General features: G+C 34.9%; 1 protein-coding gene across 5 annotated transcripts in view; it reads left to right on the plus strand.

Moving 5' to 3' along the window:
* TTC3 (tetratricopeptide repeat domain 3) overlaps window positions 1–20,629 on the plus strand; it is an 89,366-nt gene that overhangs the window by 38,346 nt on the left and 30,391 nt on the right. For 4 of the 5 annotated variants that reach the window (XM_074533891.1, XM_074533884.1, XM_074533890.1 and 1 more), the window contains exons 16-22: window positions 7,336–7,396; window positions 8,687–8,750; window positions 10,177–10,293; window positions 10,559–10,696; window positions 12,061–12,150; window positions 13,020–13,132; window positions 20,152–20,278. In XM_074533891.1, the coding sequence (XP_074389992.1) occupies window positions 7,336–7,396; window positions 8,687–8,750; window positions 10,177–10,293; window positions 10,559–10,696; window positions 12,061–12,150; window positions 13,020–13,132; window positions 20,152–20,278 (710 nt within the window). Of the gene's footprint in view, window positions 1–4,213; window positions 4,662–7,335; window positions 7,397–8,686; window positions 8,751–10,176; window positions 10,294–10,558; window positions 10,697–12,060; window positions 12,151–13,019; window positions 13,133–20,151; window positions 20,279–20,629 lie in introns of those variants that run through there. The other variant, XM_074533892.1, reaches the window with a different exon arrangement.

The following is a 20,629-nucleotide window of genomic DNA, read 5'->3' on the forward strand; positions in this document are numbered from 1 at the left end:
CAGTGCTGGTCCGAGGTGCTTGGTGTGTGTAAAGATGGAAGAAAATGTTTATTGTGCTGGGAGTTATCAAAATACTTTAAAAATACATTTGAATATATAGAAAAATCCTGATTAATGGCCAACAGGTATTTCCCAATAGAGAGACAGGAGCAGCTGTAGTAAAGTTGGTTTTTGTATGAGTGCATCAGTCTGGAAAGCAGAGGGTTCTAAGTGAGTTCTTCTGAAGTTAAATTTCTGGAGTTAGGAGTTGCAGCTGGCACTGTGTATTCTGTTAGTATTTGTTGAAGGTAAAGCAGTTGTTTTCTGTTTATTGAGCTGTTTTCTTTGTCTTTTCTACAGATAATCTTCTTTTTAGAAGATGATTTTTTTAAAAAGATTTCTTTTTAGAAAGAAGATTATTTGTAGAAAATAATCTTTTGTTAATAGGCTGTTGGGCTTCACTGTATAACTGATAAAACCACATCATGTTATTGTGCAATGCTCTGCTCAGAGGGAGGAACAAAGCATTTTTATTTAAATATATAAACGGAGGTTTAGAACGCCACAGTCAGCCTTTTCTGGCTGAATTCTCAGAAAAGCAGCTTTTTTCTCTGCTGGATTCCCAGCAGACCAGGCCTGTCCACACCACCACTAGATCTTCAGAAGAAAATTTCACTTTCCTACAAGATCACTGCTTTAACAGAGCTCCATTGTCAGTGTAAGGAAATGCAGGTGCTGTTTGCTCAGACTGCTGCTGACACTGGGACTGAGTGACAGTGGAACCCTGGAAAAAGTTAAAGATAGAATGTAAAATGTTGGGCTTTGTGCTTTCCCTGATCAGCTGCACCTGCGTAAGCAGTGCGATAAATTATATCATTGTCAGATGTGATGATTGTTTAGTAATTAAATGTAATTATTATATAACCCTAAGAAGAATAATGAGAAACTACATTGGAAATTCAGAGAGGAGCTGAATTGATGTATACAATAGATCAATATAAGTTTAATAATTAACATGAAAGTTATGTAATGATAGAGTGTAAAACATGATCATTAAATGTATGGTTGGAGTCAGATTTGGGTTGGATACACCCCGATTCCCAGAGCTCTAATAAAAAGCACAGCATATAATCCCCATGATTCTGTGGTTTTGAACACAAGAGGTTTTGATTAAGAGGTTTTGAACACCTTTGCTACCAAGAGGGTGTCAGGTTGTATTTTAACTCTTAGTGTTATTTTGTATCACTGCATTTTAAACTTTATTTTTATTTTCTTCCCTAGTAGAGAATTGTTATTCCTACTCCCATATCTTCGCCTGAGAGCCCCTTGATTTCAAGATCATAATAACTTTTAAAGAGGAGGTTTACATTTTCCATTTTAGGGGAAGCTCCTGCCTTTTTTAGCAGACACCTGGCTTTCCAAACCAAGTGTAAAATTAAAATTCTGTGCTAAAACTTTCTGGCATCGAATCCCAAACAGAGGCAGAACTAAAAGCTCCCACAGAGTCCCAGGCCAAAGCAGCAGCAACAACAACAACCCCACACCTTTCCTCTTTCTTCTTCTTGATGGTGATGATGATGAGTGTTATAAATGAGAAGCTTGATTAGGCCAATATTCAAGCAGCAATCAATTTATTAATTCATATGGTAAAGTATGAGCAAAAATTAATAGTATTAATAATTATATTCATAATTAATGTTAATTAGTAATAATTTATAATTAATAATCTTAATTAACATGGTCAAGTACGAGCTCTGGATGCAGTGGGGGAAGTTTTCCACCATAGTTGAGGCTTCCAGGTATTTATGTGGGTGCTCATCAGCTTTCTCTGCACTTTCTGTTCCCAATTTTTACTCATCAGCACTTTCTATTTCCCAATTTTTACGTCACAATTCCATACACTATTGGGATTTAGTGTAAATCAGTATTTTGATTTACATCTCAGGAGTCTCCCAGCTGGTGAGGTCCAGATTCCAGCTGTGTGTCCACCTTTTAATTGCAAGGACTATAAATCTCCTAACATCTCCCTTGGTCCAAACCATAAATCCTTGAGTTGATGTTCATCTTCCTCTCTCAAGCTGCTTTTCACTGCTTTGTCAAGGTGTTTCCTTTTTATATATTCTAAAGCTGTAGTTTCAAAAATCTTCACTACAAGCAATATTCTAAAATTATACTTTAAAAGGTTATTATTGCAAAATTCTTCAAGGCTTACAAGCAGAAAGTTCCTGTCAAAAAGCTTTAATTCAAATGCTCCTAAATCAGCTTTAAGACTTATAAAGGTTAATTGCAAACAAATGATGGGTTCAAAGGCCTTCTGCCATGCTTTGCTTTCCTCAGTTATTATTAGAATTTGTCTTTATAACTGTCCTAAAGCAGCACAGAACTTGAAAAATAGAAAAGCTAAACCTGAGGCATCGCTGGTTTCTTCTTGTTGTCCTCTTGTTCTTCCTTTTGCTGGTCCCACCCCAATTCAGGGATTTTTATACCTAAAACAACCAAAACCACGAATCTTAAACATTCACAATCTGAACTTGATTCTGATGTACAAAAGTGACAGGGAAGTGGTTTTAATTCTTATCTGAATTAGTTTTATCTATTTACACATACAGCTTTATCTATTCCACACATCTCTTTATCTGTTTACATTAATAATTCTGTCTAGAGAAGCGAGCAAGGTTTTGCTCTGTCTTTGCTATGTCTGGCATTAAGTTTAAACTGAGTTTTAAACTAGGCCTTAGGGCCTTTGCTGACTGATTTCTTAAGAATTTAATAAATTTACTTAAGAACTTAATTCTTAAGAATTTAAGAACTTTACTACTAAGTAAAGTAAGTAGTAAGTAGTAGTAAGTTTAAGAAACTTGACTGCTTGTTTCTTAGGGCACTTAAGATACATTTCTACTTATTTAAAACCATATCTTACACTTCTGTTTACTTAAAACTTGAATTTACACTTCTACTTCATCTCTACGTGGTTTAATAATCTGAATTCCTCTAAAGGCTTTAATTCAGCCCCTGCACCCATTTCTCTGTGTGAGGAGCCCAGGGATGTTTGCATTGCAACACATTTCCAGCCATCCCAACCTGGAGCTCCTTTCATGGCCCTGGAGAATCATTTGAAGGTTTCTCTGAATTATTTCAAGGTTTCCCTGAATCATTTGAAGCTTTCTCTGAATAATTTCAAGGTTTCTCTGAATTATTTCAAGGTTTCTCTGAATCATTTGAAGCTTTCTCTGAATTATTTCAGGGTTTCCCTGAATCATTTAAAGCTTTCTCTGAATAATTTCAAGGTTTCCCTGAATTATTTGAAGGTTTCTCTGAATAATTTCAAGGTTTCCCTGAATCACTTCAGGGTTTCTCTGAATTATTTCAAGGTTTCCCTGGATCATTTGAAGGTTTTCCTGAATCATTTCAAAGTTTCTCTGAATCATTTGCAGGTTTCTCTGAATAATTTCAAGCTTTCTCTGAATCTTTTCAAGGTTTCTCTGAATTATTTGAAGGTTTCCCTGAATCATTTCAAGGTTTCCTTGAATCATTTCAAGGTTTCTCTGAATCATTTGAAGCTTTCTATGAATAATTTCAAGGTTTCCCTGAATAATTTCAAGGTTTCCCTGAATTATTTGAAGGTTTCTCTGAATTATTTGAAGCTTTCTCTGAATAATTTGGAGGTTTCTCTGAATAATTTCAAGGTTTCCCTGAATCATTTCAAGGTTTCTCTGAATTATTTCAAGGTTTCTCTGAATCATTTGCAGGTTTCTCTGGATCATTTGAAGGTTTCTCTGAATCATTTCAAGGTTTCTCTGAATTATTTCAAGGTTTCCCTGAATTATTTCAAGGTTTCTCTGGGGCTCTGTTCCCTGAGAGCCCCCAAAATTCGGAGTTTCCTTTCCCTCAGCTCCTCTTTGGGCGTGTGCTGGTGTTTCTGGGTGGGTAATTCTGCCCCAGCCCCTCTGAGTTCCTCATTATCTGTTCCCAGCCGTGCTCAGCATCCTCTGTGCCTCCCTGACACCCTTTTATCTCCTTTGCAAGTTGGGCTCCGAGCTCTTATCACCCGACTTCAGGGGCACTGAGAGTTCTGGGAATGGCAGAGGATGGAATTGGGCCTTAAACTGGAATTTAATTTAATTTAACTTGGACCCTGGCAGGGCAGGGAGGCACAGAGGGCATGCAGGAGGGGCCGATTCTCGGAGGAACTGAGGAAGGAAGAGGGGAAATTCCGACAATTTTTGGCCGATCATCCACGGCCGCAGTAATTTCACCAACCCCGTGCTCATCCCGCGTTTCTCCTTTATTTGCGCTGCTTCATTTTCACTTTCTGTTCTGCCTCCCTCCTCCCCCTGGTTCTGGAGAGCAAAATGTTTGATTTGGAGGGAGGAGGAGGCTCCCGTGACTGGCTGGCCCCAGTTTGCTGTGGGTGTGGGAGGAAAAACCTTTTTTTTTTCTTTTTTCCCTTTGTTCACTGAACTTGCAGGGAGTTTTAATGGCAAAGAACTTAATGCCACATTATATTGTTGTAAAGCTGCTGGCCTTTTTGATTTATTTCTCTTGCTACTTCCTATTTTTGGTCTTCATGTACTGTTTCTTTGAGCTGCTGTATATTTTTATTAAGTATCTTTGGTCGCTCCTAATGGAAAGTGCTAAGAAAAGTCATTTTGCTTCTTCTAATATTTTTAAGTGTTTGTTGGGTAAGTAAATGATGTTTTTCTGTGGAATTAATGCATTTGTTCAAGTGTTTTAATAGTAAATCAGCTGGTTTTGCTTGTTAGCTTGTTTTAGGAGCTTTTTTATTTCATGTGGAAGCAGCATTGAAAGTTGGGTGTTGTAGGGGAGGAGTTGTTTCTATGGGAATTGTTGCTGCAGTAATTTTTGTTGAATGGCTTTTGAAATTGAATCAGAAGAATGAAAAAATCATGAGGATGAATTTTTTCCTTTTTTTCTGATTGATTTCTTCCTTCCATGCTGGGATGGTTTCTCTTCTCTTCACCGAGATTTTGCTGTGAGTTCGATTGGTTCCTTTAGGGAAAGCCACACATAAAATGAAGGAAAAAAATTAAATATCTCAGTCTTAACGGATGATGTGCTGGGAGTGTTTCCAGCCTTTCAGGAGGATTCTGATTTTCCACCATTCCAATACTTTTATTTCGAGGGATTCTGGGGGATTTTCAGTGCAGCCTTGGCGTTCCCATGATTTCCAGCAGCCATCCATCCGCTCAAGGAGTGATCCATGGAATCATTCTGAACATGTTCAGGCCTGGTGATTCCTGATTTTTGTGCTGACTCATTAAAGTTTGAGGTCATTAAGCAGCTGTTAATGAGCAATTGCTGCCGGCCCAAGGCTTTCGTTGCCCCCGGGTGGGATTTAGCCGAGGAATGTTCGTGGGCGCCTCCCCTGCCTGCAGGCCGAGCCCTCAGAGCTCACCCGGATTTTTCCACACTCAGTTTTTCTCTTTAAAACCCTCCGAGTGTCATTTTCCAGCAAAAATAATTGATAAAATTTCACCTGTAACATTAATAACTCCTCCTCCAATTTTCCAAATCTGATTTTCGGCAGAACATTAACTCAGCGCCCAAGAATTTCAATCCAGGTGCTGCTGCATTGTTTTCTGTGGGTGTGACCAACAACAAAAAAAAAAGATTTTGCAGTTAATGGCAGGAATTCCTGGGTTGAATTAAAGCCTTTAGAGGAATTCAGATTATTAAACCACATAGAGATGAAGTAGAAGTGTAAATTCAAGTTTTAAGTAAATAGAATTGTAAGATATGGTTTTAAATAAGTAGAAATGTATCTTAAGTGCCCTAAGAAACAAGCAGTCAGGTTTCTTAAACTTACTACTACTTACTACTTACTTTACTTAGTAGTAAAGTTCTTAAGTTCTTAAAAATTAAGTTCTTAAGGACTTAAAAATTAAGTTCTTAAGTTCTTAAGAATTAATTTCTTAAGTAAATTTATTAAATTCTTAAGAAATCAGCCAGTAAAGGCCCTAAGGCCTAGTTTGAAGTTCAGTTTAAACTTAATGCCAGACATAACAAAGACAAAGCAAAACCTTGCTCGCTTCTGTAGACAGAATTATTAATGGAAATAAAGATATATGTGTAATAAATAAAGCTATATGTGTAAATAGATAAAGCTAATTTAGGTTAGACAACAAAGCATTAAAGTCGTTTTCTCTGCCCAGGGATTGGTGAATTTTGTGTGACGCCTTTGATGTGAAAATTGAGAGTTAAATGTGAATTGGTTTCACCTGATTATTCCTTCCTTGTTTTTGGCATCCGGAATTTCCACTTTATTTGTTTCTGTTTATTTCCATTTGAGATTGGCAAGGCTTGAATTTCACTTTCATCCAGGGCTTTTGAAGGAAAAAAATTCATCCTCATTGATTTTTCCAGAGAAACTTGGGCTTCCATAGGGAGCTGTAATTCCCTTTGAAAATTCTGATTGGTCACTAATAGTATAACCAAAAAAACCCAAACAATTTTAATATAAAACATTCAATAATATTATTTTATAATGCATATTACCTAACATACAATGTATGCATTCTAATATACAATGCATAATTATATAAGAATTAGAAATACATATATTATATATATAAATATATAATATAGAAATAAAAACTGTTTTATATATTATATGTATAATATACACTACATATAATATATAAACTGTTTTACATATTTATAAAAATTTTATTTATATAATATATAGATATTATATATCTTATATATAATATTTATATATTATGTCATATTTATTTTATAAATAATATATTATATAAATTTTATATATTATTTATATAATGTATTCTACATATAATATATAAACTGTTTACATATTTATACAAATTTTATTTATATAATATTTACATATTATATATTTTAATATAATATTTATATATTGTATAATATTTCTTTTATATATAATATCTATCTATTACATATAAATTATATGTATTATTTATATAATATATACTACATATAATATATAAATTGTTTATGTCTATATTATATATATAAAAATTATTCTTTTATAGGACAGACTGATTTCTTTAGCTTGTAGTCCACTTTAATAATCACAATTTTGTGATTATTTGTTCCGAATTGTGGGATTAAAATCCTGCAATCTTGCAGGATTTTAATATTCTTCTATTTGTTTAAAATCGTTCCCCTTTAGGATTTTTTAATCCTATCTACCATTGAACAAAACTGAATTGAATTTCACTTTTTGGTTTTAATTTTGCCCTTGTCAGTTTTTAAGATCTACAATTTCCAGAGCCAAAAGTGAGTTCCAGGTGCATTTTTTTCTTTGCTTTTTTCAGTTAATGATAATTTTGTTTAAAATCTTTTTCCTCTTTACAGACCAAAGCCAGCAAAGCAAACGAAAGCCAAAATCCAAAACTAGTGACCATGAAAAAATGAGGTGAGAAATACTATTTATTTAAAAATTTATTATACTTTTTTTTAAAATTATTCTTATTTTGAGCTATTTTATGTAACATTAAAACAACTTGGGTTTGCTGCTTGCTCACTGCTAGTGGCTTTGTGTCAATTTTTGCATCCTAATAACGAATAAATTCCCCAAAATTCCAATTTTTCCACAGTTATTACTTGAAAACTGAAAATCTTCCATGCCCAGCTGAGTTTTAGTAAATGAAAGCATAATTTGAATATTTGCTGTTGAAGCAGAGAGGGGGACAGGAGTTTGGTTTCAGTTGTTACATCCAGAGTTAAGGCAAAAATTGTAACTCTTGCCTCATTTCCAAGGTCTCCTTGAATTGTTCAAAGAATTTTTCAAACTCCTCTGGCTCTCCCTGAGCTCTGGAAAAAAATGAAATCTGGTTTTATAAAATTTATTTTATGAAAGAACTTTTTTTTAGTTGTTTGTTGGCTCCAATTTCCAATCAAAAATCAGATTTTAAGGCCAGGATGCTCCTGTGGAAAAGGAATGTGAATGGTTGTACTTGGGGTTAAAATTCAATTAATTAATGTAAAACTATAGATTTTATAGCATTAAATATTTATATTTAAAATATTTATTCATATATAAGTGTATATTAAATATTCTATTTATGCAATATTTATGTTTCCACTTAAAACATAATTTATGAGAGGAAATAATTGAATATTTCCTCTGGTGCTGGGGTCACCACGCTCTGGAGATTTTTGTTGTGTTTGGGATGGCTCAAAACATAAAAATCCAGCAAAACAGGAATTTTTTTTATTTCCATAAAATAAAATATTTTATCGTATTTTATGGAAATAAAATAAAATAGGAAATATGGAAGTTTGCATTAAAGAGAATTTTTCAACACAGATTTCAGATTTCTTTAGGAAACCTGAAAATTCCCAGTCCTTATTCAAATGTGACCACAACCCCAAATTTCAATTTCTTTCAATCAATATTTATTTCAGTACAATCCTGTTGTTTTCCCATCATGTTTTGAGTACCAGTGTAGGTTGAAAAATTGAAATTTTGCCACAGGAGAGGTCATTAAACTGAATTATCAGTATTTTCCTTTCCCTTACAAGGAGGGTGAATATTTTCATTTATTGTGGGACAAATCCTCTCTAAAGCAGCTGAACCAGCTCCAAAATGATTTCTGTGCTGGGGGGAGATGATCAGACCTTAGAAAACCACACTTTATTGAGAATAAATTGAGATTTAAAGCACATTTCCAAACCCTTGGTGCCCCTGTCCTGTTTTTTGTAGGGATCATGTGGATTTGAAGAGGGAGAAAGCCATGGAGGATAAAGGTTTCTGTGCTGTGCCACAGGTAATGGGAATCCAGCCTTGAATTGGAAATTATTTCTCATTTTTAAGGAATATTGCACAAAATCTTGGTTAATTCCAAATTTTAACTCTCTGTGTGGCTTTGATCAGAGGCAGGAATTCTGTGGTTACACTGATTTATTCTCATTTATTCTGATTTTCTTCTGGTTTCTTTTTCTTCTCCTGTTGTAAAACCTGGCTGGGATCATTTTCAATTTAATTTTTAATTAAATTTTTAATCAAAAATTAAAACCCGGCTGGGATAATTTTAAATTTAATTTTTAATTAAATTTTTAATCAAAAATTAAAACCTGGCTGGGATCATTCAGGAATTTAAAAAGCCTTTCCCAAATTTCTGCCTAAATGTTTTTTTCCATTTGGATACATTTGGAAACAATTTTTTGGAATGGCTGTTGGAAATGCTGAAAAATACATTAAAAAATTAATAAAATTCATTCATTGGGGGAAAATTCTCCTTCTGTGGTCAATCACCAATAAATTCCTGAAGGAAATAATGGCAATGCTTAACAAACGAATTAAATTATTTGTTTATTTAATTAATTAATTCTTTCATCCCTGTTATTTGGAGGATGTAGATACCAAAAATCTTTATTCAGATTAAAAACCTCGCAGGATAAAACTGAATTTAGAAGACAAAGTGCAAGTTCTGCCCCTTATTTCCTATCAAATACTTATTTTTGTTTTGCTCATTGATTGTTGGTGTTGAAAGGAACATTTTCATTCATTTAATCTGCTTTGTATTAAAATAATAAAATTTATTCTGATCTATAACTGCATGGGACAGCATTAACCCAGGAGCTGTAGGAAATTAAAATAAATCTTCATTATTTACATAATATAAATTCCTGCAGATTTCAGGAAGTATCAGTGGTGAAAACAAAATAAAATTTTTACACAACATAATAATAAATAACAGAATAAAATAACGTGAAACCTTCCAGCATGAGCTGAGCTGGACACAAATGAAAAATGAAATAATTCTCAGCTCTTCCAAAAATATTTGGGCCCAAAAAGTGAGGAAAAGCAGAAGTCTGGGTGCTGCTCTTGGGTTTTTTTATATGTGAGGAGAATTAAAACGGGGCTTGAACTAAAGCTGCAGCTTTCTGGAGAGAAATTTAGAATTAAAATGAGGATTTTTAAGAGATCAGCAGCTCCATGAAAATCTAATGCAGGAGTTTGATAAAAACTGAAACTCTGAAGAGTTTGATAAAAATGCACTTGGTTTGCTGCGTGAAAAGTGAAATTGTGGTGAAACAATTCAGGAGGCTGCAGGATTTCCACTTGGCTGTCTCAGAAGCATTCTAGCAAATATTTATTTTCTGAATTCAGTATTTTGCTTGCTTTTGAAAGAAAAAAAAAATGTTTTCTTTATTTGAATTTACTGTTTATTTGTCTGTTAACCATTCCAGGGGGATTTCAGTGCAGAAGGAAAATCCCTGGGGCTGGAGGGCGATGGAGCCTCGCTGGCCAGGGACAAACCCATTATATTGCCCCTGATGAGAGCCTTGAATACTCCAGAATTCACGGTAAACTCTCAGAAATAAATTGCTTTTTATCCCAGAAATTCAAATTCATGCATTCAGCACCTTCCTTCCCCCAAAACAATCCTGATTATTGTGTGGCAGAACAACCCAACAACACCGGGTAAAAGGAATTTGAAGGTGCAATGTGAGAAAGAAAGAAAAAAAAAAGCCACAATATTCTTATTTATTAAAAAAATGAAATAAAATTACAGAAAAAGGGGGGAAATGGAGTTTTTCCCTGGATTGAGTGCCGTGGTGCTCGTTGCAGGTGGATTTCAGCCGCCTGCCCGAGGCTGTGAAGGCGCTGGCGCGCGATGGCTGCAGGGCCCTGCAGGAGCAGCAGTGCCACAGCGCCGAGCTCGCCTTCTCCCGGCTCCTTGGCATCCTCTGCGCCTCGGGCGTGGCGGTGAGAGCGGCCAGAGTCCCTGCCCTGGGCCAGGCCTTCCCCAGAATGGTCATGGCTGGGTTGGGTTGGTTGGATTGGTTTGGGTTGGGATGGGTTGGGTTGGTTGGGATGGGTTGGGATGGCTGGGTTGGGTTGGATTGGGTTGGGATGGGGTTGGTTGGATTGGGTTGGGTTGGTTTGGGTTGGTTGGGTTGGGTTGGTTGGATTGGGATGGGTTGGGTCAGGTTTGGTTGGGTTGGATTGGATTGGGTTGGTTGGATTGGATTGGTTTGGGATGGGTTGGGTTGGATTGGGATGGGTTGGATTGGATTGGTTTGGGATGGGTTGGGTTGGATTGGGATGGGTTGGGTTGGATTGGGTTTGGTTGGGTTGGATTGGGTTTGGTTGGGTTGGGTTGGTTGGATTAGGTTGGGTTGGGTTGGTTGGATTAGGTTGGGTTGGGTTGGTTGGGATGGGTTGGATTGGGTTGGGTTGTGATGGGTTGGATTGGGATGGGATGGGTTGGATTGGGTCGGGATGGCTTGGGCTGGGTTGGATGGGTTGGATTGGGATGGGTTGGATTGGGATGGGTTGGATTGGGTTGGTTGGATTGGGTTGGTTGGGATGGGTTGGATCGGGTTGGGTCGGATTGGGTTGGTTGGGATGGGATGGGTTGGGTTGGGTGGAATGGGTTGGGTTGGATTGGGATGGCTGGGTTGGGATGGGTTGGATTGGGTTGGTTGGGTTGGGATGGGATGGCTTGGCTTGGCTTGGCTTGGCTTGGATTGGATTGGATTGGATTGGATTGGATTGGATTGGGATGGGTTGGGTTGGGTTGGATTGGGCTGGAGGCTGCTGAGGGAGAGATTTTAGGAATGTTACAGACACACACAACTATGTTTCCAAAATATCCTTTCCCCTTTTTCCTTTCCCCTTTTTCCTTTCCTTGAAATTTCCTTTCCTTGAAATTTCCTTGAAATTTCCTTTCCTTGAAATTTCCTTTCCTTCCCTTTCCCTTTTCCTTTTCCTTCCCCTTTCCCCTTTCTCCTTTCCCCTTCCCTTCCCCTTTCCCCTTTTTCCTTTTCCACAAATATTTGCCTCAAACATTGTGGTTTTTTAAATCAAAACTCCTTTGTTGGTTGGCCCCGATGATCTTCAAGGTCTGCTCTGTGATTGTCAAATGAACTTTGATTTATAAGAACAAGTGGTTAAAAAGATTTTGATGGCAAATTCAATGAAATTTGCTGTTTGTGTATCCTTACCCAATCAGCCACTGACCCAAAAGTCATCCTGGATTTCTCTTATTTAATTTACAGTGTTTTTAATATGTCTTTGTTGTGCTGTGACTAAAATTTAGCTTTCTTTCTTTTTTTCTTTTTTTTTAGTATATGAATAATGTAAATATTCTTAATATTAATTATGTTATATTCCTCTATGGACATGCCACTGCCCTCCTGGGAATGGGACATCCTGAGGTAGGATAGAATTTATTTGTATTTTTATTTATTTTGATATCTATTTATGTATTTTTAAAAATTTTTATTTATTTTATACTTAAAAACTGTCTTAATTCCAATTTATGTCTATTTAATGTATATATTTCTATTTATTTCTTTTTGTTTATTTTATATATAAATACTCCCTTAATTCCAATTTATGTGTATTTAATGTATATATTTCTGGTTTTAAAATTTATTTTATATATAAATACTCTCTTAATTCCAATTTATGTGTATTTAATGTATATATTTCTATTTTTAAAATTTATTTTATATATAAATACTCCCTTAATTCCAATTTCTGTGTATTTAAAGCATATATTTCTATTTATTTCTTTTTATTTATTTTATATATAAATGCTCTCTTAATTCCAATTTATGTGTATTTAATGTATATATTTCTATTTTAAAAATTTATATATAAATACTCCCTTAATTCCAATTTCTGTGTATTTAAAGCATATATTTCTATTTATTTCTTTTTATTTATTTTATATGTAAATACTCCCTAATTCCAGTTTCTAGCTCAGATTTTTTTGTATCTTCCCAGTTGGGAAGGTGAGAGGGGAGAGAAACCTCTGGGCACATTTTGGAATTGTCCAAATTGAATATTTGGGACTAAATCCTTGATAGTTTTGAAATTTGGCTATCAAATAAAATTTCTTTGTAAGCTTTCAAATGAGTATCAAGAAATTACCATCAATAATTTTGATTTCTGCCCTGCACTGATGTTTTGGACAGGAATATTCTGATCCTGAACCAAGAATTCTTTTGGGAATAAACCCAGGAAAAATGAAAATATTCTGGCAAAACTCCCTTATTTGTGTCTCACGTTTCTTTTGAAGGCATTGGCAAAAGCTGAAGTTCAGTTTAAGAAAATAATTGAGCAATATCCAGAAGAAAGTTGTTTTTGTTTGGCACACTATGGAATTGGAAGGGTTTACCTCAGGCAAAACAGGTTGGTCTGATGGAAAATTTGGGGTTTGTTGGGAAATTTTTTTATTTGAAGAACTGGGTTTTAATTTTGCTGTGTCAGTCATTAAATTCATCTGTCAGGTGGGTTTAATAAAATGCGTTTAATCCAGTGTGTTTAAGAAAATGGGTTTGATACAATGGATTTAATCCAATGGATTTAAATACAATAAATTAAATCAAATGTGTTTAATCCAATGGATTTAAAGACAATAAATTAAATCAAATGTGTTTAATCCAATTAATCCAATGGATTTTATCCAATGGATTTAAATACAATGAATTAAATCAAATGTGTTTAATCCAATGGGTTTAATCCAATGATTTAAATACAATAAATTAAATCAAATGTGTTTAATCCAATGGATTTAATCCAATGGATTTAAAGACAATAAATTAAATCAAATGTGTTTAATCCAATGGATTTTATCCAATGGATTTAAATACAATGAATTAAATCAAATGTGTTTAATCCAATGGATTTAAAGACAATAAATTAAATCAAATGTGTTTAGTCCAATGGATTTAATCCAGTGGATTTAAATCCAATAAATTAAATCAAATGTGTTTAATCCAATGGATTTAAAGACAATAAATCAAATCAAATGTGTTTAATCCAATAGATTTAATCCAATGGATTTAAAGACAATAAATTGAATCAAATGTGTTTAATCCAATGGATTTAATCCAGTGCATTTAAAGACAATAAATTAAATCAAATGTGTTTAATCCTATGGGTTTAATCCTATGGGTTTAAAGACAATAAATCAAATCAAATGTGTTTAGTCCAATGGATTTAATCCAATGGATTCAGCACAATGGGTTTAAAATTTATTATAGTTATTAATTTTAAAATATTTTAATATAATTATATATATTATATATGTATATAATTGTTAATTAAATTATATATATAAATTTAACCCAGTGGGTCTAATACAGTGGATTTAATACAATAAATTTAATCCAATGTATTTAATAAAATGGATTTAATCTAATGGGTTTAATCCAATGGATTCAATACAATGGGTTTAAATACAACAAATTAAATCAAATGTGTTTAATTCAATGGATTTAATCCAAGTGGTTTAAATCCAACAAATTCAGTACAAATGGGTTTAAAAATTAATGTAATTGTTAATTAAATTATATATATAATTATATATATTATATATATAATTGTGCATTAAAATTATATGTATAAATTTAATCCAGTGGGTTGAATACAATGGATTTAATGAAATGGATTCAGTACAATGGGTTTAAATACAATAAATTAAATTTAAGGGGTTTAATCCAATGGATTTAATCCAATGGATTCAGTACAATGGGTTTAAAATTTAATATAATTATATAGTAGACAATATATATAATTATATATATAATATATATAATTATTAATTAAATTTACATATATAAATTTAATCCAGTGGATTTAATCCAATGGATTTAATTAAATGGATTTAACCAAATGGGTTTAATCCAATGGATTTGATACAATAGATTTAATCCAATGTCTTTAATACAATAGATTCAATCCAGTGGATTTAATAAAATTAGTTTAATCCAGTGGGTTTAAACCCATGGATTTAATCCAATGGATTTAATCCAAGTGTGTTTAGTCCAAGTGTGTTTAATCCAATGGATTCAGTACAATGGGTTTAATACAATAAATTAAATCCAGTGGGTTTAATCCAATGGATTTAATTAAATGGATTTAATCTAATGGGTTTAATCCAAAGGATTTAATACAATAGATTCAGTCCAGTGGATTTAAACCCATAGATTTAATACAATGGATTTAATCCAAGTGTATTTAGTCCAAGTGTGTTTAATCCAATGAATTCAGTACAATAGGTTTAATCCAATGGATTTAATCCAATGTATTTAATTAAATGGATTTAATCCAATGTATTTAATTAAATGGATTTAATACAATAGATTTAATCCAATGGCTTTATTACAATAGATTCAATCCAGTGGATTTAATAAAATCAGTTTAATACAGTGTATATTTAATACAATGGATTTAATCCAAGTGTGTTTAATCCAATGGATTCAGTACAATGGGTTTAATACAATAAATTAAATCCAGTGGGCATAATCCTATGGATTTAATCCAAACATGTTTAATCCAATGGATTCAGTACAATGGGTTTAATACAATAAATTAAATCCAGTGGGTTTAATCCAGTGGGCGTAATCCTATGGATTTAATCCAAGTGTGTTTAATCCAATTCAGTACAGATACTGAATTTAATTCAGGTTTAATCCAGTAGATTTAATACAGTGGATTTAATCCAATGGATTGAATGCGAGTGGAATTTTATTGCTGCTGATGGGAGCTGTTGAACAGGGCGGATTTGGGGGAATATTTGGGATTCAGGGATCCCAGCCCCGCAGTGGGGGAGAGCTCAGAGGGAAGGAACAAACCCTCCTTGTTGTGAGGGAAAAATGCATCCCAAAGAAATCTGGCTTGGTTTCATCCCTGGGGAGCTGGAGGGCGACCTTGGGCTGGGAGAGGCTCCAGGGAGTCCCAAATTCCCTGGAGCTGATAAAGCAGGGATGAGTCCTGAGCTGGCACATCCCAGAGGGACGGGAAGGCCTGGAATGCAGGGCCAGGACAGGAAAAAACCGGGAGCAAAAAGCTGGAGCTGCTCCCGCCCATCCAGAAATTCCCGCTGGAGTTTGTCCCTCATGGAATCCTGTGGGGGGATTTGGGATATCCCTGGAGCTCCTCATCCATGTGGGATCCTGCTCCTGTGAGGGAGAGGGGAGAAATTCCATGGCAAAGCTCCAGGGTGGAGGTAAAGACAGGGGGGATTTGGGATATCCCTGGAGCTCCTCATCCATGTGGGATCCTGCTCCTGTGAGGGAGAGGGGAGAAATTCCATGGCAAAGCTCCAGGGTGGAGGTAAAGGCAGGGAGAATCATTTCCTAATGACTCACAGGAAACACTCAAAGCCAGGAAAAATAATTTATTGTCCATTAAAACAGAGCTGGAGAGTGGGGAACAAAGTAAAACAACCAAAATCACCTTTCTGCTCCCCTCCTTCATCCCGGGCTGGAATTCACTCCCTCATTCCTGGCTTTTCTCCCTCTGAGCTGCCCACAGGAATGGGGAAGGGAGGAGTTTTTTCCCCCCTCCTCCTCAGAATTATGAAAATAATTCTCCCCGGTGTTGTCTGCTGTGAGATGCGATCATAAAAAAAGCAAAGCAAGCTCCAGCTTAGGAATAAAGAAGAAAAACCTTTATTAACTTACAATAAATAAAAGAAACAGACAGAACTCAGAAGGAAAACCATCAAAATAGGTTTTGTGCAGGGTTTTTTCCCCTTTATCCTGCAGGGAATAAATAAAGCACAGCTAGGCCTGGCTGTGGTGGCTCCAGCTAGGCCTGGCTGTGGTGGCTCCAGCTGGGCCTGGCTGTGTTGGCTCCAACTGGGCCCGGCTGTGGTGGCTCCAGCTAGGCCTGGCTGTGGTGGCTCCAGCTGGGCCTGGCTGTGTTGGCTCCAACTGGGCCCGGCTGTGGTGGCTCCAGCTAGGCCTGGCTGTGGTGGCTCCAGCTAGGCCTGGCTGTGTTGGCTCCAGCCGGGCCTGGCTGTGGTGGCTCCAGCTAGGCCTGGCTGTGTTGGCTCCAGCCGGGCCTGGCTGTGGTGGCTCCAGCTAGGCCTGGCTGTGGTGGCTCCAGCTAGGCCTCTGCCATCCCCAATCTCCCTGCTCCCTGGCCATGCCAAAATAATTCCAAATAAAGGAGTTTGGGGCTGAATTTTAGGTATTTCTGTCTCCCCTGCTGCTGGGGGTGGCTCAGAGCGCCTGCTCAGGGCTGGTGGATGCTCTGAGGGAGTTTCTGCTTCCTGGGATTGCATCCCACTCCTGGGCTTGTGGATCATTGCCCTGGAATCTTCACCCCAAAAACGTCCCTGCACAGGTGACAGCACCCCGGCTGTTGGATTGAGCCCTTTTTTCACCCACAGATGGGGCAACTGAGAGAGGTTTTAAAAACTTTTATTCCATTTTCAGTCTCGTGAAGGCTGAGACAATACAGATAATTCACACCATCACTGTCAGAAGGCAACTAAAAATCAGTCATCTAAAATTGCCCCTCATAAATCTTACTACAATACATTTTTCATCATTCTATTTCTCCAAAATATCTAGTATTATTTACAGAAAATTGTTTATTTAATTATTTCCAATTCCATTTCTCTCTGAAAAATATCCTATTCCATAACATTTCTAAGCCAGCATTTCTTACCTCAAACTTTACATCTCTAAAATTGCCCCTCATAAATCTTGCTACAATGTATTTTTCATCATTCTATTTCTCCAAAATACCTAGTTTTATTTACAGAAAATTATTTATTTATTTATTTCCAATTCCATTTCTCTCTCAACAATATCCACTTCCATAGCATTTCTAAGCCAACATTTCTTACTTCAAACTTTATATTATCTAAAATTACCCCTCATAAATCTTGCTACAATACATTTTTCATAGTTCTATTTGTCCAAAATATCTAGTTTTATTTACAGAAACTTATTTATTTATTTATTTATTTATTTATTTATTTCTAATTCCATTTCTCTGAAAAATATCCTATTCCATAACATTTCTAAACCAGCATTTCTTACCTCAAACTTTACATCATCTAAAATTGCCCCTCATAAATCTCACAATACATTTTTTATCGTTCTCTTTCTTCAAAATATCTAGTTTTATTTACAGAAATTTATTTATTTATTTATTTCTAATTCCATTTCTCTCTGAAAAATATCCTATTCCATAACATTTCTAAGTCAGCATTTCTTACCTCAAAATTTACATCTTTAAAATTGCCCCTCATAAATCTTGCTACAATACATTTTTCATAGTTCTATTTCTCCAAAATATCTAATTTTTTTTTATTTATTTATTTATTTCCAATTCCATTTCTCTCTCAACAATATCCACTTCCATAACATTTCTAAGCCAGCATTTCTTACTTCAAACTTTATATTATCTAAAATTACCCCTCATAAATCTTGCTACAATACATTTTCAGTCGTTCTCTTTCTCCAGAATATCTAGTTTTATTTACAGAAATTTATGTATTTATTTATTTCTAATTCCATTTCTCTCTGAAAAATATCCTATTCCATAACATTTCTAAGCCAGCATTTCTTACCTCAAGCTTTACATCTCTCAAATTGCCCCTCATAAATCTTACTACAATACATTTTTCATTGTTCTATTCTCCAAAATATCTAGTTTTATTTACAGAAATTTATGTATTTATTTATTTCTAATTTTATTTCTCTCAACTGTATCTCCCCTATTCCATGACATTTCTAAGCCAACATTTCTTACCCCAAACTTTACATCTCTAAAATTGCCCCTCATAAATCTTGCTACAATGTATTTTCAGTCGTTCTCTTTCTCCAAAATATCTAGTTTTATTTACAGAAATTTATGTATTTATTTATTTTTAATTCCATTTCTCTCTGAAAAATATCCTATTCCATAACATTTCTAAGCCAGCATTTCTCACCTCAGACTTTCCAGAAAATTCCACCCTATATAAACCCTCCCACACCCATGGATCCCTTGGCATCCCAGGCTCATCCCTGCCTGCCTCACACCTGCAGGCTTTGACCTCCAAATCACCAGAAAATTGAAATACTGGAACCCTGGATGCTGAGAATTTTAAACTTTCTCTCCTGAAAGCCACAGACCCTCAAGAGAACCCTGCGTTTAACCCAAAGCCATAGAGAAGACTTCCAAAATTAATTAATTGCACTGTAATTACAAGTGTGGAGTTTAATTAGAAGTGTGCAATGCCACAAGGTAGAAAACCTAGAATTTAAAGTTTTAGCATGTTGTAATGGATATGGAACAAGATAAAAGTTTTAAAGCAGAAGTTAGCTTTTCTGCTTTGCCACCTTCTTGTCCTTCTCTTCCTTCTCCTCCTTCTCCTCCTCCTCTTTCTTCTTCTTCTAATTCTAATTCTTCTTCTTCTTCTTCTAATTCTTCTAATTCTAATTCTAATTCTAATTCTAATTCTTCTTCTTCTTCTTCTAATTCTTCTTCTTCTTCTTCTTCTAATTCTAATTCTAATTCTAATTCTTCTTCTAATTCTAATTCTTCTTCTTCTTCTTCTTCTTCTTCTAATTCTTCTTCTAATTCTTCTAATTCTTCTAATTCTTCTTCTAATTCTTCTTCTAATTCTTATTCTAATTCTAATTCTTCTTCTAATTCTTCTAATTCTTCTAATTCTTCTTCTTCTTCTAATTCTTCTAATTCTTCTAATTCTAATTCTTCTTCTTCTTCTAATTCTTCTAATTCTAATTCTTCTTCTAATTCTAATTCTTCTTCTAATTCTTCTAATTCTTCTTCTTCTTCTTCTATTTCTAATTCTAATTCTTATTCTAATTCTTTTTCTAATTCTTCTTCTTCTTCTAATTCTAATTCTCATTCTAATTCTAATTCTAATTCTTCTTCTAATTCCAATTCTTCTTCTTCTTCTCCTCCTCCTCCTCCTCCTCCTCCACCACCACCACAAGTTTAATCAGTGTTTTATACTTAGACAAAAAAATCCACATTACAAGACAGGAGTAATTAGTTATTAAGTGAAAAGTAAAAATAATCTTAAGTGTCATTTCTTAATTAGATAATTTAACCTTAAAAACTTTCTAGAAAAAAAATTAACCGTTTTGTAACTTATTAGTAAAATACTATAGAACTCACAACTTATAAAACTATAAATGAAAAAGAATAAATATCTAAATATAACATAAAATATCATCTAAAACACGTCAATCCCAACACTAACAAAAATTTAAAAAATCAAAAACCAGCATTTAATGATCCATTTAATGATTTAATGATCCAGCTGCTCTCTTACCCCCCATCCTCTCAGTCACCACTGTTTGCTCCTGGCAGGATAAAATTGAAATTTTGGTGGAAATTTTGGGAAATTTTTGCTCCCAGGAAATCTGAGTGTGTCTGACCTGTTCCAAATCCAGGTTTGTTCATGCCCTCGACCAATTCCTGAGGTCAAAGCTGATGATTGATTTCAATATTGTCCCTGGAGTTTTAACCTGGCCAGGAACAACTCAGGTCATCGAGGAGACGCGAATAGAGAATTTACAGGTATGTTTAAATAAATTATATATAAAAAAAAAAAGAAATAGAAAATTGTCCTGCTCCTCCCTGGGATACAGAAAGGATGGGGAGCAGCAGGCAGGACACATTTATAATTTTCCATTGTTTTTTGTTGTTTATAATTTTTATATCATTTTTCCATTGATCATTTTTTCATTTACCGTTTTTTCATTTCTAATTTTTGTATTTATCATTGATCAGGATTGGCCAGGCAGGGCCTGGGTGTGGCTCTCAGTGACAAGCTGGGGATGTGTCCCAGCTTGGATTTTGGAGCTCTTTTCCAGCCCCAGTGATTTTGGGATAATGTTTAATTCTTTTTCAAACCTTCAGGTGTGAGCC

Source organism: Zonotrichia albicollis, chromosome 2 (assembly GCF_047830755.1).
Source record: "Zonotrichia albicollis isolate bZonAlb1 chromosome 2, bZonAlb1.hap1, whole genome shotgun sequence".
NCBI lineage: Eukaryota > Metazoa > Chordata > Aves > Passeriformes > Passerellidae > Zonotrichia > Zonotrichia albicollis.